Raw genomic sequence first — 22,917 nt, 5'->3', positions numbered from 1 at the left:
TGAGCAGTTTGAAGGAGAATTCAAACAACGCACAATCAGCAATTTAAGAATGAGGAAATACATTTACAAGTATATGCAAAATTGGTCAATATCCACATGGAAACAGTCAATTATATTCCCCCTGACAAAAACCCTTTGTCTTTCATAAGCAAGAGTAATTTGCATTACTCTAGTTCAGTTCAATTCAGTTCAGTCGCTCAGTCGTGTCTGACTCTTTTCGACCCCATGAATCACAGCACACGAGGCCTCCCTGTCCATCACCAACTCCTGGAGTTCACCCAAACTCACGTGCATCGAGTCGGTGATGCCATCCAGCCATCTCATTCTCTGTCGTCCCCTTCTCTTCCTGCCCCTAATCCCTCCCAGCATCAGGGTCTTTTCCAATGAGTCAACTCTTCACATGAGGTGGCCAAAGTATTGGAGTTACAGCCTCAGCATCAGTCCTTCCAATGAACACCCAGGACTGGTCTCCTTCAGAATGGACTGGTTGGATCTCCTTGCAGTCCAAGGGACTCTCAAGAGTCTTCGCCAACACCACAGTTCAAAAGCATCAATTCTTCGGCACTCAGCTTTCTTCACAGTCCAACTCTCACATCCATACATGACCACTGGAAAAACCATAGCCTTGACTAGACGGACCTTTGTTGGCAAAGTAATGTCTCTGCTTTTTAATGTGCTATCTAGGTTGGTCATAACTTTCCTTCCAAGGAGTAAGCGTCTTTTAATTTCATGGCTGCAATCACTATCTGCAGTGATCTAGGTATACTACAACTAAAAGATTGCATAAATAATAAATGGCATGGACTCCTATAGATCAGAAAACCCAGAAAGTTCTCTAGATAAGACACTAAAGTCCTTCACACTTTTTCCTGACACTTTTTAAATATAATTTGCAAAATACATTTTGCAAAATTTAACTTAACCTGAAGTTCTGCAAATTCAACTAATACGTATAGGGAACTTTATGAAGTGTTAGCCACCTATTCAGAAAACCATGTACTACTCTTACCATAGTGGTGATCACTGTGTTTGTGTCCAATACAACATCTGAATCTGCCACTATAGCTGTAGAATTTATAGTGATGTTTAGGAAAACGATAACTCTCAGATGCTCAGTCATGTCCAACTCTTTGCGACCCCATGAACAGTAGCCTACCAGGCTCCTCTGTCCATGGAATTCTCCAGGCAAGAATACTGGAGTGGGTTGCCATTGCCTTCTGCAGGGGAATCTTCCTGACCCAGGGATCAAACCCAGGTTTCCTGCATTGCAGACAGATTCTTCACTGTCTGAGCCACCAGGGAAGATCCTGGTGATTATAGATGTTTATAGAAGTGATGTTTATAGATGTTTACATGTAAGTACATACTGAATCTGACTAGTTTATTATGTCTTGTGGTGCTGTAATGCTTTTTGAATTACATATTATACTATTGTAAATTATTTTTTATCTTTTATATTACATTTTGAACTTTTCATTTTATATTGGAGTATAGTTGATTAACAATGTTGTACTATTTTCAGGTGTACAGCAAAGTGATTCAGTTAAACACATGTATCTGTTCTTTTATAAATTGTTTCCTATTTAGATAGTTCCATAATATTAAGCAGAGTTCCCTGTGCTATACAGTAGGTCCTTTTGGTTATCTGTTTTAAATATATCAATGTGTACATGCCCATCCCAAACTCCCTGACTATCCCCCCGCCTCCTTGTTCATATTACAGTTTCAACCATGCATTGATTTTTTTGAAAGTGTGTGTGTGCTCGATTATATTCTTGATGAAGCTCATTTCAGGATCATGTGGTGAGCATTACAAAATATTTTCAGGAAAAGGGGTACTGAGTTGGTTGGCTTGGGGGCACCTGGCATGGAGGTTGTCTGTGGTAACCTAGATTAGGTAAATTAGGTCAGAGCAGCAACACTGAGGATAGAAACCACATTCCTGAACACACAAGATATGTCTGTCTATCTGTCCTTCCTTCTGCTCAGTCCTCCCCTTCTTCCCACCATAAACACAAACACACACCATGTTCTAAAAGCTTCCTGTAAAGAGGTTGTCATCTAATGTCCCCATTGCAGGTTAGAATACTGATAAAGCCTTTCAGCATATATTATGTAGATTATGACATATTTCTGTAAAAGAAGATGACATACATACATACATACATATGTATACGTATGTCATCTTCTTTTACAGAAATATGTCATATATAATGACATATTACTCAGCCATAAAAATGAATGAAATAATGCCATTTGTAGAAATATGGATGGACCTAGAGATTGTCATACTAAGTGAAGTAAGTCAGACAGAGAAGACAAATACCATATGATGTCACTTATATATGATATCTTAAAAAATAATTCACATGAATGTATTTATAAAACAGAAATAGGTCCAAAGAAATAGAAAACAAATATATGGTTACCAAAGGAGAAGGCAGGGGGAGGGATAAGTTAGCAATTTGGGATTAAGATACACACACTATTATATATAAAACATACCAACAAGGACCTACTGTATAGCAGAGGGAACTCTATTCAATATTTTATAATAACCTATAAGAAAAAAGAGTCTGAAAAGAATATATATATAAGAATTTACATGTTTATGTGTATGTGTGTGTGTGTGCTTAGTCGCTCAATTGTGTCCAACTCTTTGTGACCACATGGACTGTAGCCCACCAGGCTCCTCTGTCCATGGGATTCTCCAGGCAAGAATACTGGAGTGGGTTGCCACGCCCTCCTCCAGGGGATCTTTCCAACACAGGAGAGGAACCCAGATCTCCCACACTGCAGGCAGATTCTTTACCATCTGAGCCACCAGGGAAGCCCATATATATATTATATATATATATATATATATAAAACTGGATTATTTGCTCTACATCTGAAAAATTAACACAGCATTGTAAATCAACCATACTTCAATTAAAAATTAAAGTTTTTTTAAATTTCATAAAAAAAAAGAAAGGGAATATCTTAAACCAAAGCCAGATCCTTTGTGGTATTATAAAAGCTAGCGTAAGAGACTGAGAGACATAAATTCCTACAATGCCAGGTCCTTAAGGGGTTCTGTGTGGATTGTTGCTGCAATAAAAAATGATTGTACAATCTGGTGGCCGAAAGCAACAATGAGCATTTATTGTCACTCCCAGTTTCTGTAGGTTCGAAATCTATGTAATAATTTAGCAGAGTGGTTCAGGCTCAGAGCTGCTCATGAGGTTGCAGCCAAGATGTCAGCTGAGGCGATAATCTTAAGGCTTGACTGATGGGGCTAATGGATCTGCTTCCAAGATGACATACTCAGAACCTTGCAAATTGCCCACAAGAAGGTTTCAGTTGTTCCTCATTCAAGCCTCTCCACATGGCTGCTTGAGTGTTCTCACAACGTGACAACTGATTTCCCTCAAAGCAATTCATCCAAGAGAGCAAAGTGGAAAAAGTCATATCTTTTGTGACCTAACCTCAGGGTCTTGCGTCATCATTTCCATAGCATTCAATGGAAGTCAGCCCTCTGCTGTGTGAAGGGGGAATCTATAGGGATCCTAATAACAGGAGGTAGTTTCATCAGTAACCCCATGAGAGGCTACCATATCAGGTAATGTGCTGTGGGCTTTCCACAGTCCCAAATGCACATTTTATGTAATTGTAATCTTTACTATTCCCTCAGGCACATGTGAAATTATTAGTAGAGAGAAAATATATTGATTAGTTCACTTTGCAAGTCAAAGCTGGAAAAACACCTTTTCAATAATCTTGGGATAAATGATTCAGAAGCCATTCAGAACCAAACTATGACCATGTTATTAAAACTAATAAATATTAGTTTCCTCCCATTTCATCCTCAATCACTACCACAATACTGTCACAATTACTTCATTTAGCCCAAAATATTCACTTCTTCGGTGAAATTTTATTGTCATCAACAAACCAAGGATTGTTGTTCTTTTTATCCAAGTCATACTCATAATTTCTTCCTAAAGGGCTGATTCTAAGCTTCTAAATTGACAGCTATTAGAAATTATACTACAAGGAAGAGAGGAAGTAGTCAGGTGTGACTCAGAGCTCTGTACTATTTATATTATATGAGGCAGGGTTTAGGTGTAATAAGATATCATAGATTAGGCATTTTTGTTTAATGAGGGAAAACTGTAACAAACTAAACTTGAAAAAACTGTGCCTTGCTTGATTTGTTAAAATACACTGACAGCCATAGTTCATTCTGATGATGACCTCTGGTCAGAGGACCTTCATCTTCATAGCCTTGAATCACTTCTCTTAATTACTCACTTTAATCACTTAAGACATAATTAGATATTTCAAAGACATCAAGTAGTGAGTGCAAAGTGTTAAATCCTGTGGAAATGTATAAAATGCCTTAAAGTAAATGAAGTTTATTTTTAATATTCCAGTACCTAGAACATAACAGGTGTCAAATAAATATTAGTTTTCTTCCATTTCATCTTCAGTCCTGTCTCTCAATATTCTTTTTTTTTTTTTATTTTATTGAAGTATAGTTAATTTACAATGTAGGGTTAATTTCTGCTGTGCAGCAAAGTGATTCAGTTATATATATATATATATAATGTGTATATATATATTCTTTTTATATTATTTTCCATTATGGTTTATTAAAGATATTGAATATAATTCTCTGTGCTTAGGACCTTATTGTTATCCTTTCTATATATAATAATTTGCATCTGCTAACCCCAAACCCCCAATCTATCCCTCCCCCTGCCTCTCAAGAGTTTAAGACTAGATTCTGAGGCCATAACCCCGTAGAAACATCTAATTAAAATAGTAATAAGGCACAATGAGGTCCTCCAAGGTGTAGGAATTAAATTGCTTAACAATTTCAGTTTTAATTGAAGTGTTAGTTTAATGTTAACAGTAATGAAGATTTGGTAGTAAAATATTTTTACTTCTGTGGTGACTCTCTGCATAAGATTTTTACATAATAAGTAGGCACATGTGAAATTTACATTTACCTCAGTTAACCAAGGAGCTATATTTTTTATCTGGTTTATAAAATCTAAAATAACATCCACAGGAAACACTTTTAAAACTGTATATTTCTGTAAATGTTTATTTATGTAATGTGTATTTATATATTTCACAGTGCACAAAAAGATAATATTGGAGATTTCAGTGACCTCAAGTTTCACCAAGAAAAAAATTACATATATTTATGTTAAGAGACTAAATAATAGACTTATAAAAATATTTTTAAATGATACATGCTCATTATTTAAAGTGTTAGAGAATGAAGAAAATTACCAAAAAGAGAAAATAAAATAATATTAAAACTGTGCTGCTCACAAATATTTAAATGCTAAATCTGTCTTTCCAGCTATCTCTCAATACATTTTAAAAGATAGGCTAGATGAAGTGCTTTTACAAATATGAAATGTTTCTGGAATGCTATTCAAATAAAATGGACTGCATTTTATTTTACTTGACTTTAACATAAGAAAGTGAAACTGAGATAAAACCTAAGAAATTGCTGAATTTCAGATAAATATTTCCTTACTTTATGAGATACTCATTATTAAAAGATCCCTAAAGGCTAAAAAAGATTACCTAAAATATTAATTTGAGACATTATCACATTTACTGTCTATGTACCAACATTAAGCAGCATTTTGATGTATTGTTATAAAAGGCAGGATTATCAGAACACTCACAGTCCAGCCGTCTTCACTCCCTGTATCCCAAGTATTGATAATTAGGTGAGTTATTATACTTTGTCAAGGTTTATAAATTTAAAACTGATTCTGCTGCTACAACTCCTATGGCTTCTTGGACAAATTTCCACGTTTAAATGAATTTAAGGCTCAATCTCAAACCTGCTATCACAGCTTCTCCATTCCTGAGTTCTCTGTTTTGATTTATCTTTCAGTTGGCTGGAATGCATCATCAAGTAACTGCTTCGAGGAGGGCTCTGGGTATCAAAGTTCCTGAGGGTTTGGCTACTAAACGAACTAGTTTTCTATTCACAGCACTTCTAAAATCAAATGTGTAGGGGATTTTCCTACATCAACCAACGCTTAGCTTTCCAGACATCAACTGGGTGTCCTCCAACTCATTTATGACACTAAACACCTGCAGTTGGTACAGAGCCCCCAGATAAAGAACTCAGATCCTCAAGACTGCCCCCTACCATAGATACCAAAGTGCCAAGGTGCCTCTTGTACTTCTGATCAACAAGTTATAAACTGAGCTTTCCCAATTTTTAGGGCTGCCATAGGAGGAACTGGCTCCCAAGTCACCCAGCTCTGGCAGCCAATGGCATTCATCATTCACAAGTCCCCCAGAGCCACAGAAAAGGAAAGAAGAAGTTTTAAACGAACACCAAGCCCTTCCTGTGATCATCACCCTGGATTTAGCACAGGGGAAGCAAGCAAACATGCACGGCTCCCACTTCCTCCCTGAAACAGGTTTGACTACAGACTTTTCCAGCTGCTGCTGCCCAAGGTTCAGAAATTTAGGAGCTCTGTGTCAGGAACTGGAGGCTGAGATAAATATGTGTTTCTTATTGTATCACAATTACTTGCTACCTGTAACTTTCAAACGTGAAGGACAACTTCACTTTTGGAGTTTCTTCCTCTGCCATTTTCACTGATGCCCCTCTCTACTGTTCTTAGAACTGCATTTGAATATTCAGTCGCCTCCAAATAAAAAGTGTAAATTTTTTAAAGCCAAATCGTATTAAAGTATTCTGACAAATATGGCATTTTGCTACCTCACACTTCCCTTCTGTGCAGGCCCTCTTACCAAAAGTACTCCCTTTTAACTCCGCTCTTTCTTCCGGTATTTATTCTTGCCTTATTTCTAAATGATATATATCCTTTGAGCCGTCTGTTTCATATATTATTTACTGACTTCCTATTACTGCAATTAGAAATCTGAGGTTCTACAACACCCTTCCCTCTCAGTATGGTAACAACTATTACTGAATCAATATTCAGTGTTTACATTATGTATTCACAGCAGACCTATTTGCCCGAAATATGTTTACTTTCTGTTTTCCTGGAATTTAACGTCTTCTTTGTTTTTGTTTTTCTTTTTTTTAACTTGCATAATGTTCTTTGACATAATACCTAAAAAGTCAAGTTGTTTTAGATCTGTTTTGCATCCCTCATGATGAAATAAATGGCCTTGGCTCTTTGTGCTTGCCATCTCCAATGCAGAGTAAAAACTTCAAGATCAGAATGGCTTTTACTGTTGCCATGTGTTTTACATAAGAATCTGATGAAAACATAATTATTTAAAATACATTTATAAGTGGTGGTAAGGTTTCTAAGAAAGTTTTATTTTGAAAGAATTGACTATAGCCTTCAGTCAGTCAGTTCAATCACTCAGTCGTGTCCGACTCTTTGCGACCCCATGGAGTGCAGCATGCCAGGCCTCCGTGTCCATCACCAACTCCTGGAGCTTACTCAAACGCATGTCCATTGAGTCGATGATGCCATCCAACCATCTCATCCTCTGTCGTCCCCTTCTCCTGCCTTCAATCTCTCCCAGCATTGGGGTCTTTTCAATTGAGTCAGTTCTTCACATCAGGTGGAGATTGGATGGACTGGAGTTTCAGCTTCAACTTCAGTCCTTCCAATGAATATTCAGGACTGATTTCCTTTAGGATGGACTGGTTGGATCTCCTTGCAGTCCAAGGGACTCTCAAGAGTCTTCTCCAACACCACAGTTCAAAAGCATCAATTCTTCAGTGCTCAGCTTTCTTTACAGTCCAACTCTCACATCCATACATGACTACTGGAAAAACCATAGCTTTGAGTAGATGGACCTTTGTTGGCAAAGTAATGTCTCTGCTTTTGAATATGCTGTTTAAGTTGGTCATAGCTTTTCTTCCAAGGAGTAAGCGTCTTTTAATTTCATGGCTGCAATCACCATCTGCAGTGATTTTGGAGCCCATTATTTCCATTGTTTCCCCATCTATTTGCCATGAAGTGATGGGACCAGATGCCATGATCTTCATTTTCTGAATGTTGAGTTTTAAGCCAACTTTTTCACTCTCCTCTTACACTTTCTTCAAGAGGCTCTTTAGTTCCTCTTCACTTTCTGCCATAAGGATGGTGTCATCTGCATATCTGAGGTTATTGATATTTCTCCCGGCAATCATGATTCCAGCTTGTGCTTCACCCAGTCCAGCGTTTCTCATGATGTACTCTGCATTTAAGTTAAATAAGCAGGGTGACAATATACAGCCTTGACGTACTCCTTTCCCTATTTGGAACCAGTCTGTTGTTCCATGTCCAGTTCTAGCTGTTGCTTCCTGACATGCATACAGATTTCTCAGGAGGCAGGTCAGGTGGTCTGGTGTTCCCATCTCTTTCAGAATTTTCCACAGTTTGTGGTGATAGTTTGGCATAGTCAATAAAGCAGAAGTAGATGTTTTTCTGGGACTGTCTTGTTTTTTCAATAACCCAGTGGATGTTGGCAATTTGATCTCCGATTCCTCTGCCTCTTCTAGAACCAGTTTGAACATCTGGAAGTTCATGGTTCACATACTGCTGAAGCCTGTCTTGGAGAATTTTGAGCATTACTGTACTAGCGTGTCAGTGCAATTGTGTAGTAGTTTGAACATTCTTTGTCATTGCCTTTCTTTGGGATTGGAATGAAAATTGACCTTTTCCAGTCCTGTGGCCACTGCTGAGTTTTCCAAATTTGCTGGCATATTGAGTGCAGCACTTTCACAGCATCATCTTTTAGGATTTGAAATAACTCAACTGGAATTCCATCACCTCCACTAGCTTTGTTCATAGTAATGCTTCCCAAGGACCCCTTGGCTTCACGCTCTAGGATGTCTAGCTCTAGGTGAGTGATCACACCATTGTGATTATCTGGGTGGTGAAGATCTTTTTTGTACAGTTCTTCTGTATATTTTTGCCACCTCTTCTTCATATCTTCTGCTTCTGTTAGGTCCATACCATTTCTGTCCTTTATTGTGCTCATCTTTGCATGAAATGTTCCCTTGGTATCTCTAATTTTCTTGAAGAGATCTCTAGTCTTTCCCATTCTGTTGTTTTCCTCTATTTCTTTGCACTGATCACTGAGGAAGGCTTTCTTATCTCTCCTTGCTATTCCTTGGAACTCTGCATTCAAATGAGTATATCTTTCCTTTTCTCCTTTGCTTTTCGCTTTGCTTCTTTTCACAGCTTTTTGTGAGGCCTCCTCAGACAGCCATTTTGCTTTTTTGCATTTCTTTTTCTTGGGGCTAGTCTTGATCCCTGTCTCCTGTACAATGTCACAAACCTCCATCCATGGTTCCTCAGGCACTCTATCAGATCTAATCCCTCAAATCTCTTTGTCACTTCCACTGTATAATCATAAGGGTCATACCTGAATGATTGGGGTCATATAATCATTTAATGATTATATGATTATTTATAATCAAATAATTATATGATTATTTATAATTATATCATTATATCATTTAATGATTTAATCATATAATCATATAATCATTTAGGTCATACCTGAATGGTCTAGTGGTTTTCCCTACTTTCTTAAGTCTGAATTTGGCAATAAGGAGTTCATGATACAAGTCAGCTCCTCGTGTTGTTTTTGCTGACTGTATAGAGCTTCTCCATCTTTGGCTACAAAGAATATAATCAATCAGATTTCAGTGTTGACCATCCAGTGATGTCCCTGTGTAGAGTCTTCTCTTGTGTTACTGGAAGAGGGTGTTTGCTATGACCAGTGAGTTCTCTTGGCAAAACACTATTAGTCTTTGCCCTGCTTCATTCTGTACTCCAAGGCCAAATATGCCTGTTACTCCAGGTGTTTCTTGACTTCCTACTTTTGCATTCCAGTCCCCTATAACGAAAAGGACATCTTTTTTGGGTGTTAGTTCTAGCAGGTCTTGTAGGTCTTCATAGAACCGTTCAACTCCAGCTTCTTCAGCATTACTGGTCGGAGCATAGACTTAGATTACCATGATATTGATTGGTTTGCCTTGGAAACTTGGATTGTATCCAAGTACTGCATTTCAGACACTTTCATTGACTATGATGGCTACTCCATTTCTTCTAAGGGATTCCTGCCCACAGTAGTAGATATCATGGTCATCTGAGTTAAATTCTTCCATTCCAGTCCATTTTAGTTCGCTGATTCCTAAAATGTCAGTGTTCACTCTTGCCATCTCCTGTTTGACAACTTCCAATTTGCCTTGATTCATGGATCTAATGTTCCAGGTTCCTATGCAATATTGCTCTTAATAGCATCAGACTTTGATTCTATCACCAGTTACATCCACAACTGGGTGTTGTTTTTGCTTTGGCTCTGTCTCTTCATTCTTTCTGGAGTTACCTCTCCACTGATCTCCAGAAGCATACTGGGTACCTACCAACCTGGGGAATTCATCTTTAAGTGTCCTATCTTTTTGCCTTTTCATACTGTTCATGGGGTTCTCAAGGCAAGAATACTGAAATGGTTTACCATTCCCTTCTCCAGTGGACCACATTCTGTCAGACCTCTCCACCATGACCCATCCATCTTGGGTGGCCCTACACAGCATGGCTCATAGTTTCATTGAGTTAGACAAGGCTGTGGTCCATGTGCTCAGATTGGTTAGTTTTCTGTGATTGTGGTTTTCAGTCTGTTTGCCCTCTGATGGAGAAGGATAAGAGGCTTATAGAGCTTCCTGATGGGAGAGACTGACTGAGGGGAAAACTGGGTCTTGTTATGATGGGTGGGGCCAGGCTCAGTAAATCTTTAATCCAGTTTTCTGTTGATGAGTGGAGCTGTGTTCCCTCCCTGCTATTTATGTGGTGCCAGTCTATGGTGGAGGTAATGAAGATAATGGGGATCTCCTTCAAAAGATCCCATGCATGTACTGCTACACTCACTGCCCCGAACCCTGCAGCTGGCCACCACCGACCCATGCCTCTGCTGGAGACTCCTGGACACTCACGGGCAAGTCTGGGTCAGTCTCTTGTGGGGTCACTGCTCCTTTCTCCTGGGTCCTGGTGCACACAAAGTTCTGTTTGTGTCCTCCAAGAGTCTATTTCCCAGTCCTGTGTAAGTGCTGGCAGCTCTATGGTGGGGTTAATGGAGACCTCCTCCAAAAGGGCTAATGCCATACCCAGGTCTGCTGCACCCAGAGCCCCTGCCCCTGTGGCAGTCCACTGCTGACCTGTACCTCCACAGGAGACGCTCAGACACAGTTCTGCCTCAGTCTCTGTCAGTCTCTGACTATAGCCTTACTGGTTTCCATATCAAGCTGAGAGAATATAAGGAGTCTTTTAAAATCACACTTAGATAGGGATACTAAATTCAGCAAAGAGAAATACAACCAACTTAGTTTAAATTTCAGATAAAGAAATGATGATTTAGTGTAAGTATATTCCAGTGGGGACCCTGTCTTTCACCTACCAATGTACATTTAAATAGCCAACTGTTCTATCAGTGAAACCAACTTGGTTGGGTTTATTGTGAATGTGAATGATTAATGTTAAGAGGCTACAAAGGGGAAAAGAAAGTCATTTTTGTTGGCTGATAACATAATGCTGTAGGGCTTCCCTGGTGGCTCAGAGGATAAAGAGTCTGCCTGCAATGCAGGAGACCCGGGTTCGATCCTTGGGTTGGGAAGATCCCCTGGAGAAGGAAATGGCAATCCACTCCAGTATTCTGGGCTGGAGAATCCCATAGACAGAGGAGCCTGGCGGGCTACAGTCCATGGGGTCGCAAAGAGTCTGACACGACTGAGTGACTTCACTCACTCACTCAACGTAATGCTGCAGACTGTTTTAATCTGACTCAAGTCTGTATAGTAGAAAAGGTGTGAGTGAGTAGTGCAATGCTGACCCAGAGAAGAATGAAGACATATATCATTGGTCTTCTTCCCTGGCCCTGGTCACCTGGAGGGGTGCTGAGATCGCATGCCAGGAGCATGAATTCAAATGTGTTTCTCCATAACACCAAGAGGCCACTGATAGTACTCAAAGGGTTCAATTCACTCATCCCAGATCCCTCCACAGGTATTCTAGACAGCTCGGGCTGCTATATAGCAAAACATCATAGACTGGGTAACTTAAACAACAGAAATTTATTCCTCACAGTTCTGTAGGCTACAATGTCCAAAATCAAATTGTTGACTGATCTAGTTCCTGGTGAGGGTCTTTTTTCCAGTTAACACACAGACGCCTTCTTGCTGTATCTGCACATGGCAGAGAGAGATCATCTCTCATGTCTCTTCTTATTTATAAGGGCACTAATTCCATTCATGAGGGCTCCATCCTCATGACTTAATTACCTCCCAAAGACTGTTCCTTCAGATACTGTCACACTGGAGATGAGGGCTGTAACACATAAATTTTGGGAGGAGGCAAACATTCTGTCCATAGCAATGGAGATGTGAATAAAACTACAAGTGTATATCCAGAAAGATCTTAGATGTTAGGAAACTTCATTCTGATAGTAGACAAACCTAGGCATCCTCCAAGGGGGAAAGAAAGGGAGGAACTTCTTTGAAATCTGCTTACAATTCACCATAGACAGTTTTTATTTTAAGAAACTAATAAAAGTAATATGATTCCACCTTTCCGAGCTGTTTATCACTTGGAATTTCAGTTTGGGTGATTGCACTCTTGTAAATTAGCTGACTGAGAGTCCAAAGATTATATCTGCCTCCAGACAGTCCATTCATCATGCTTAGTGTTTGAATTTGAGCACAGCTTTCCCACATATTTGCCAAAACACCACCAAAGTAATCACAGAAAGCTCCCCGTTTTGATCTACCTAATGCCTTAAATATTGCCAGTGGCTGTGAAATTTAGGTTTAGTGGAATATTTTAATAACCCACCAATCTCTTTATCTGAAAGCTTCATATAACCACTCTCTTAGTTCATAAATACTTATTGATTTTAATTTTTCACCAAAAAGGGAGTGGACTTCAGTAGTTCTATATGTACTTACTCAAGAAAGCAATGCAAAGTCGTAGTATTATCAAGATATAATCATGTAGGAATGAAAAAACCTTTAAATAGTATCAACTATTTACTTGCATGGCCAACACAAAGTTCAAATTATTTGTGTGTAACCCACACCTTCACACTTTCAATATTATTTTGCAAACAGGGAAAGTGTTCATTTAGATTATCCAATTTTGGAAAAACATGATTTAAATTTTGATTGGTAAAACTACCAAAATGTGATCACTGTGATCCCAAAAAAGCCAATTGCATAAAATTCAGGCTTGCATGATTGGAAAGTGAACAAAATTTCCAGGCCAAAAGTGCCCAACTAATTGGCTGAGAGTTCCAGATGGGTATGTGGGATCCAAGTCTATGCCAAAGCCATCTGTGGTGTGTACCACCTGCTGACCTAGTCATTTTTTTACCACCTGGTCCCTGTGTGTGCTGTGTCTCACTGGGCAGTAATTCCTAAAATTCTAGGCAATTGGTGCTCTTTTAGACGCACATATCCACAAGTTTTGGACCTGAATAAAATGGTTACAGAGACCTAGCCTCTGTATCCCTAAGTGTGGATATAGGGCTGCCTGCCCTTTCTGTACCAATTTGTTTTTTGAAATATGATATGAAACATGGTAATTACTTCATTGTATATGTAAGTCAAACCATTATGCTATACATCTTAAATTTATACAGTGAGGTATGTCAATTATATCTCAATAAAACTTGGAAAAAATCTAGAAATTAAAAAATAAGTAAAACCAAATATGATATTAAAATAATTAATTCAAATGCTATCTTTTCCAAGATTAATTTTAACTTTGGATTTTCTCTTTTGCCTTCTATTCTTTGTGGGGATGCTTGGACATAATGAACTGGTCTCAGGAGCTTCACCCATGGATGGTTGGTCTCCACCTGCTATGACCTCTACCTCCCTATCAGAAACTCTACCTTTTTTTACTGCATCAAGCGTCTTTCCTCAGACTGATCAAAGTGCCACAGACATAATGTCCATTGACCAGACAGTACTAATCCCACGGCTTACTGTCCCCACTGATGATTATTCTGCCATCAGCCCATTGGTTCCGGAAATTTCACACTTGCCTACATCTTCAGAAGACTGGTTGAGTACCAGCAGCCAAGATACAATGGAATACTTAGATGGAGTGGATCTCACTAAGACTCCTACCTCCTCTGAGGTCCCAGGATTCAGTGGGTATGTTTCCAGCCTGGATTATTTCCTGGAGAACATCACTCCTGACCCAGGTTTGCGCTACATCACCACCAGCGCCATGACTGTCGCTGCCAGGGGCCGAGAGTTGGTGGTGTTCTTCAGTTTGCGTGTGGCCAATGTGCCCTTCTCCACTGACCTGTTTAACAAGAGCTCGCTTGAATATCAAGCTCTGGAGCAGCGATTCACACAACTGGTGAGTGGACACTGCTTACAACTCTGTGTGTCTCCTTTCTTTTTTGTTGTTACTTTATAATGTAATCACTGCTGTCTTGAGCAATGCAATTCGGAAGAGACAAGCTTCTGAGCTATCTGTTGCTGATAGCATTCAACTGGAGTGTTGAGATGGATTTGGATCCAACAGGCAAGAATTCTATGGTAGATGCACGAGGCGGCCACTCAGCTATCTGGGAACAAACTTATTTCTAAGACCTTTTCATCATAGTTCTTCTAGATTTCGTTTTCCTGGGAATAATACATAACCACTCAAGAACTGAACTTGGAATTTATAAATAATATGAGCAGACTTTTCCTAAGTTCATTCTGTTTTCCAGCCATCTGACAAAAGGGTTCAAGGCTAGAAAAGTCCAGAAGAGATGAGGTCAAGTGTTCAGGTATAAGAAATCTTTTTTTTTTTTTTAGTTCCTTTATGTTCTTATAAAACAAACCAACAAAAAAATAAAATGACAAAATGGCTCAGCATTCCAACCACTAACAAAGAAAGTGAGATCATCATCAAAAAGCATATAACTCTGATTACAAAACATCCCCCCAAATCACATATTTATTTTGTTTCTTCATGTACTTTTGTAGAAATACATACGATATGAAAACTGCTAACCTATGAACCTCTCACAGGCATGGATAATTAAATTCAAGTACACAATGCCCATCACAAAGATTATAGAATTTCTGAAAATAAGAAAAAAATATTTGTAAGCTCCATGTAAGTTAAATCACTATGCAAATTAAAACCACATTAAAACCAATTTTTCAAGTGAACTTTAAATAAGACTTTGTGCTATACCCACCTCCCCCAAGTGAGGTGAGTTGATGTTGGGACAATCTCAAGGAACAGAGTCCCAGGGTACCAAGTCCAGGTGTATTAACTAGGATACATCTAGGCTGCCATAATGAAGAAATCAAGAATACAGTAACTTAAATAGAATATGAGTTTATTTTCTTTTACTGGGTGGGTGGGACAACTCTGCTCTACAGAGTCATCCACAGACTCACATTCCCTCCATCTTATAACTCTGCCAACCCCAGGGGTGTTTCCTCACTCTCACATCCAAAGCTGGATCACTGGTACATCATTTTATTTATTTATTTAATTGGAGGACATTTATTTTACAATATTGTGATGGTTTCTCCCATATATCAACATGAATCAGCCATAGGTACACATGTGTCCCCCCGATCCTGAACCCTCCTCCCACACCCCTCCCCATACCACCCCTCCAGGCTTTTCCAGAGCACCAGCTTTGGGTGCCCTGCTTCATGCACTGAACTGGCCCTGGTCATCTATTTACATATGGCAATGTACATGTTTTGATGCGATTCTCTCAAATCATCCTACATTGTCCTCCCACTGAGTCTGAAAGTCTGTTCTTCATGTTCGTGTCTCCTTTGATGTGCTGCATGCAGAATCATTGTAACTGATACATCTCTGTTTCTATTTCCCTTCTCTGTGAGAAGAGGAAAGTGAGGAACCCCAGGGCAAGCAATATCCTAAGCAAGTGATGCCAAAGTTGCCCACACCTCTTTCACTCATATCCAATTGGTGGGAATTGGTCGTGTGGCCACACCGTGCTGCAAAGGAGGGTGGGAAATGTCGGCTGTAGCAAGGCAGCCTCTTAGCCATGAAGAAGAGGAGAATGGATTTGGGGAAAGGGAGCAACTAGTTGTCTGCACATGAAGTGAGGACAGGGAATTCTCACTAGAGGGCAAAGCAATGTTAAGACACAAAGAATGAGTCTAGTTAAAGTACATGGGAGAAAATAGGAGAGAGTAATTCCACACTCTGTATACAATTTCATTTTATTTTCATAATAACCTGGAGGAGGCGGTTAACTGGAGGTGGTACCAACATGTGGGTTTGGGTCAGAATCTGGTGGGGTGGAGATGGGGACAAAGGGAAAGTAGGTCTGGGCCAAGCCTGGGAGATAATAGGTTGTATCTGTGTCCTCTCTGGGTTTGTGGGTGTCAGTTCATGAAGGAGAGGTCCCACTTTCAGAGCCAGGAACAAAGCAGACATCACTGTTTCAGACATTCCTGAAAAGTGATCTGCAGGATGGCTGTGGGGAATTCCCTGGCAGTTCAGTGTTTAAGGCTCTGTGCTTCCAGGGTTCAGATCCCTAGTCAGCAAACTAAGTTCCCATGTGTCATGGGGCATGGCCAAAAAAAAAGGCTGGTTGTGGGTCTCAAGAGGCAGATGGAGGAATGTGAAGCACAACTCCCTGAAGCATCCTTTCAAGATACTTAAATTCTAGCTTGAAAAAGGTCCTTAGGGAGCCATTTTTTTTCTCCCTCACAATTCAAATAAGAGCACTGAGGTACAACTTAGTAGGTTATGTGGATTGATGAAGTCACATGTCTGGTTAGCAGCAATCTGAGGACTGACACCTAGTTTCCTGAGGACCAAGTTCTTCACAGTTTCCACTGCAGGGAATTTGTGTTGACATGAAACCCCCTGAACAGACCAATGAGCCCATGTTTATGCTGTTGTTTATTTCAATAGGTCATTTCAAATTGGTTGCTTCCAAACAGATGTTCCATTTACCAGGCATAGGTCAATCTGCTACTGCTCAGTTTGGAACATGTTTTTATTTACTTGGATTTTTTTTTTTTAATAACTGAACCTGGCATCCCTGCTTGGCTCACAGTGTTGACCAGGATTTCTTTTTCAATCCTCTGTTCTCGCAATTCATCATGAAGAAAATCACTGCCCATCCATCTCAATACACATAAAAGTGGAAATATGGGACATAATCACTGCAAACAGATCATTAAGTAGTGGTGTTCTGGTTTCACATTAAGTCCAAACACAAATATAAAAAAGGAACTGAAATTTATGCCTCAGATAATGAAATGTGAGTATAAATGGAATTAGCAGCAGCTGAGCACTTGCAACACCATTAAGGGTAAACCGTCTTTTGTTTTTGCAGCTGGTTCCATATCTGCGATCCAATCTTACGGGTTTTAAGCAACTTGAGATACTTAACTTCAGAAATGGGAGCGTGATTGTGAATAGCAAAGTGAGGTTTGCTAAATCAGTGCCATATAACCTCACCAAGGCTGTGCGAGGTGTCTTGGAGGATTTTCGTTCCACAGCAGCCCAACAACTTGATCTGGAAATAGATAGCTACTCTCTCGACGTTGAACCAGGTAAAAGAATCCAACCCAGAAAATTGTGGGAGTGTTTTTGGTTTTGCTTGTTTGTTTAAGCATGCAGCTCAAGTTTGAGGCAACGAAAATCAACTTATAATGGCATTTAGCAAAATAATTTTTTGGAAGCTATGAATCAATATAGAAGAAAGGTAGCGCCCTAAGACATGCAGCCCAACAGGCTCCTCCATCCATGGGATTTTCCAGGCAAGAGTACTGGACTTGGGTGCCATTGCCTTCTCCATCTATGTGTGCAGGTTAAAACAAAGTAGAGTTAGATGTGAAAAAAAAAAAAAATTAAAGATACAGGGGCTTAGCCTGAAGCTACATAATAGAAAGCGAACATTTGTTCTGATAATAAAGCACAGTGTACTGTACCAGTGTAAGAAGCTATGCCCAAATTGGGAACTGTTTCCACCATTAGCTTCAAAATTCTGTTTCCTAACCAACCGAAGGAAATTTTTTAATTCCCCAGACTGCAAGTGGGCAAGGCTCCAAATCCACTGGCAAAGCGACCTTCGAGGCAGGTTCAAAACAAAGCTTCCTAATTGGCCATGAATTAGTGAAGTGGATCTGTAACATCCTCCCTAGATTTTCCCAGACTAACAAAGAAGGCAGAGAGAAAGGCCTTGGGCAAAATGCAAACAAAAAGCCTCTGTTGGGAGACACTTATCTTTGACAGAGCAGAACTTTGAGCAACTTTAAGAAAATTGCCTCCTACCTTAGTAAATAGGATTATTAAAAAGACAGAAAGCCCTGAAGGTGCTGAGCCCTGAAGCACTTACCTTTGAACACAAGCAGCTAAGCAAACCCTCTGGACCCCCTAGGAAATCAAAGACCTCCTAAACACTAGTAAGATACCTCCTCTTCCCCTGAAAACTTCCAGGGGGTCCTTGCCGGTTGAAATCAGGAAGACCAATTTTTTCCAGTCAATTGAAAACAGAAACATATATAGAGAGAACTTGGCATAAGAGAGGCAAGGGCCCAATCCTCTCCCTTCCTTTCTCCCCTGCGGAGCTGACAGACAACAGAGAGACTCATCCAACATTAGGAGAAGATCAAACGAGGAGCCCAGTTGAGGCAGGGGAAAACTGGGCACCTCTTAGAAAGAGGGCAGGAAGCTGGTGATGCATTTGCCAGTGATGCTCAAGAGACCCTAGTGATGCTGGAAGGAAGCATTGCACAAAGTCACGACTCTGTAAGACCATGGTCCTGAATCTGTATGCTGCTGATGCTGAAAACTCAGTCTTTGTGCATGCGTGCCGAATGAAATCTCGGAGACAGAACTTTGGGGAAAGTAGAAAAGAATAATGTTACTGCAAAGGGGGCCAGCAGTCGCATGCCTCTCAAAACTGTGTCCCAATCCAGAGTTGGGGGCAGGATTTGGTGAGGAGTTTTATAGCAATCGTTCAAGGGCAGGGTTGCTGATAAGGATTGGGTTGTACCAGGCCTACATTCCTTTATTCTGGCTTTAAGAGGTCCCCTGATAAGCTTCTGGAGTTTCTTTCATCTGTCCTCAGGTGCTCTCTAGATGAGCTTCTTGAGGTTATCATTCTCTGATCTTCTCTGGAAGGAAGAATGCTGACATCTTCCGTTTGTTTTGGGTTTTAGTTCTGCAGAAGAGCTCAAAGACACAGTTCTGTGTATCCCTTGAGGCAGAACCAGGACCCTGCCCCAAGGCTGCACCCTTGCTTCCTGACTGCTCCTCCCTTGTCTCAGCACCCTCTGCCTCCCCTGATTAGGACTGTTTAAACCTGCCCTTTGAAACTCAGGGCACGTCATGCTGGCTGGAGTCTGTTCCCTACAAACGAGAAACAGCGGACACAGAAATGCTTCCATAGCCAGGAGCTCCACAGTGTCCTGCTTGGTTTCACTAACAGCAACACTCCATCTCCACAACTGGAAAAATGGATATAGTGACAGTTGCGAGGATCAATCAAAATTATATTTACAACACTTAGCGTAACATTTGATACACAGTAGTTGACTAACAAATGTTAGTGGTTAATATGATAGCATCGTCATTAGTAAATGAGCTAATACTTTGTGATATGAACAGGGTACCAGTGGGACCAATGAAAAGTACCAGGACAAGGTATTTGCGTGGAGGGTCCACTGAAATTATTTCACTAATTTCTCATGACCAGTTCTGCTGTGTAGCCTTTCCTCTAAGAAGCCAAGAGCAAGAGAAATGAGACAGTGCTAACATGGGTTTCAGTCCCTGCATGCTTGCTATGTCACTTCAGTCATGTCCGATTCTTTTGCAACCCTATGGTTGCATGGAATTCTCCAGGCAAGAATACTGGAGTAGGTTGCCATGCCCTCCTCCAGGGGATCTTCCTGACCCAGGCACTGAACCCGCATCTCTTATGTCTTCTGCACTGGCAGGCAGGTTCTTTACTGCTAGTGCCACCTGGTCCTTACTGAAGCCAAATTTATACTGATTACTTAATTAGAACAGTAGCGGAAGCTAGAGAGCATTGGGCAGCCTGGGACATTATCTTACTCTACGCCTGGCTAGACAGTTGGAAAGTTCAGAAGCTCTGAATTTTTGATACATTGGAGACTCATTGAATAATTGAATGAATGGACAGATGGATAGATGGACAAGGTCTGCCAAGAATGACTACTGTGAGCCAGCCAGGACATAAGTACTGCCTAAACCAGTGGGTTGGAAGACAGCAGATTTAGAAAGCCAAAAATTATTTTATAAAAGTTAAAAATAAATAACAAAGAACTTTATGAACTACATAAATCAAAGTGGATAAATCCAGTATTCAGAAGGGATCTTATTTATAGTGAGAAGCCACTGTGCCATCTACCCCCAGAAATGCTCCTTCCATTCGACAGGGAGCTGGACAAGGTGGGAGAAGCCTGGGCTTCCTCCTACCTCGCTGGTTTAGTCATTTCACAGAAAGCAAAGTGAAGAGTCACCCATGTAACCAGCAACTGGCTGAGATTCATTAAACCGTGACCATCTTCTACACACGTGTAATCCAAAACAATCACCGTTCATTCACCACAGTTATAAACTGTAAAAATGTGAAAGTCCCTGCCCAAAGGAACATGCCCAATGGCCAAGGATGATCACCTTACAACAATGCTGGGATCAAAGCTATTCCTTTTTCCTTCAAAGACCTTCTAATGAGCACCTTCTGATATGCTTTATTTTATGGTTCATTCATTCAGTCTTGTCTGACACTTTGTGACCCCATGAACTGCAGCAGGCCAGGCTTCACCATCTCCCAGAGTCTGTTCAAACTCATGTCTATTGAGTTGATGATGCCATCCAACCATCTCATCCTCTGTTGTCCCCTTCTCCTCCTGCCTTCAATCTTTCCCAGCATCAGGGTCTTTTCAAATGAGTCAGTTCTTCCAATCAGGTGGCCAAAGAATTGGAGTTTCAACTTCAGCATCAGTCCTTCCAATGAATATTAAGGACTGATCTCCTTTAGGATGGACTGATTGGATCTCCTTGCAGTCCAAGGGACTCTCAAGAGTCTTTTCCAACACCACAAGACGGACGGGTCATGGTGGAGAGGTCTGACAGAATGTGGTCCACTGGAGAATGGAATGGCAAACCACTTCAGTATTCTTGCCTTGAGAACGCCATGGACAGTATGAAAAATGCTTCTGCAGAGTTCATTAATTTCATACTTCTATGAATTTATTCATTTTATAAAACTTCTTGAACTTGAAATGTAAAATGTTGTTCTTAAAAAGAACACCTGTATACTTATTGTACAGTAAAGTGTACTATAAATAGTGTCAGTTCTCCTATACAATTTTAGTTTGGAGAAATATGCACAAAATTAGTATTTTGATTATAGAAGAAATGGGCTTCTGGGTTTTAAAACAAATTAAGGGAAAATATGCACATGATTTTCAATAGTTTTCTTCCTATTTTTTTTTTTTTTAATCTAGAAGATCACAGGTATTTTGCTCCCAGTTTTTCAGCATGACTAGCTGATCCAGATTTCCTGCTTGTGGTGGTGTATTTGAGTGTAAGCTGTCATGGTGATTGACAGGCAAGCTGATTAAAATGTCTTCCTCGTAGAGTAAACCAATGCAACCACCTGATTGTGCTGCCTCTCAGCTCCCTGGACCTGTAGTGAAGATAATTACTTCAGCTTCCTGGACAACAAGGACTCAAATTCTAATTTACACAGCCTCTGGCTGTGTAGCTGGTATGGTCTCTTCCAGTGTCTAAGGCTTGGCTGATTCTCAGCAGTGCCCATCCCCCAGCACATAGTAAGGGAGATCACAGATCAGGACACTGCTAATCAAAATCCCAAGTAATACCTAAAGGTCATTTTAGCCAATACATGAAGCCTCCCTGATTCAGACTGGATCTTGCAAGTATTTCCTTGAACTCATTGATGAAAACTCTCCTTGAAAGAGAGTTAAAAGGGGAAATCTTGAGGGAGATAAAGGACAGCTGCTGGAAATACCAAACACCAGGAATACATACCTAGCTTTGTCTCTGGGAAAGAATCTCAAGAATCTTCCCTTGGAAAATGGAGACGGTATCCTACCATTTCAAAGTTTTTCCAACCAGGATGGCCAAATATAGCAAAACTGAGTTACTGGATGTCTTACCCCTTTGCCCTTTTCTCATCACTTTCTTGGGAGAAACAGGCGATTTGAACTAGGTCTCCAAAACACTGGAGGATCTCCCACCTCAAATCCAGTGTTCCGCAGCCCGGGAGCTGCTGGCTTTACCACCCATGCCTCCCACAGCCCTTATCAAAGAATAGCCTCCATGTGTGAAAAACATACCAGTCAATCAGGTAGATAGTGGTCGTAGTCACTAAGTCATGTCTGACGCTTGCATCCAATGGACCATAGCCCGTCAGACTCCTCTGTCCATAGAATTCCCCAGGCAAGAAAACTGGAGTGGGTTTCCATTTCCCTCTCCAGCAGATCTTCCCAATGTAGGAATCAAATTTAACATCTCCTGCATTGCAGATAGATTTTTACCACTGAGCATTAGACGACAAATACAGTTTAAAGAGGATATGGAAACAGGTTTTAAACAGAGAACAAAAGCAAATGCTGAAATCTAAATAAAAAACAGAAAATACAATCACTGTATCATATCCATTATCTATACAGTAACTTCTGACTTTATAGAGATCTGAAATGCCATTATCAATAGTAAATGGTAAATCAGTCCAAGTTACTGTCTTTTAGGTGTCAGCAAAGTGTTTCTTAAAATGCCAGATGGTTAATATTTTAGGCTTTGCAAGTCAATAAAGCAGAAGTAGATGTTTTTCTGGAATTCTCCTGCTTTTTCGATGGTCCAAAAGATGTTGGCAATTTGATCTCTGGATCCTCTGCCTTTTCTAAATCCAGCTTGAACA

At 40.2% G+C, this 22,917-nt stretch overlaps 1 protein-coding gene across 1 annotated transcript in view; it reads left to right on the top strand.

Annotated features, from left to right (window-relative positions):
• Positions 1-22,917, top strand: part of IMPG1 (interphotoreceptor matrix proteoglycan 1) — a 157,108-nt gene that overhangs the window by 107,676 nt on the left and 26,515 nt on the right. Inside the window, exons 14-15 of the mRNA XM_086316885.1 lie at positions 13,822-14,363; positions 17,335-17,554. Coding sequence (XP_086173011.1) covers positions 13,822-14,363; positions 17,335-17,554 — 762 coding nt within the window. The remainder of the gene's footprint in view (positions 1-13,821; positions 14,364-17,334; positions 17,555-22,917) is intronic.

Source organism: Bos grunniens, chromosome 9 (assembly GCF_055505025.1).
Source record: "Bos grunniens cultivar Pamir isolate PY7600 chromosome 9, Bosgru_T2T1.0, whole genome shotgun sequence".
NCBI classification, from domain to species: domain Eukaryota; kingdom Metazoa; phylum Chordata; class Mammalia; order Artiodactyla; family Bovidae; genus Bos; species Bos grunniens.
This window is presented reverse-complemented; position numbering and strand designations above follow the sequence as displayed.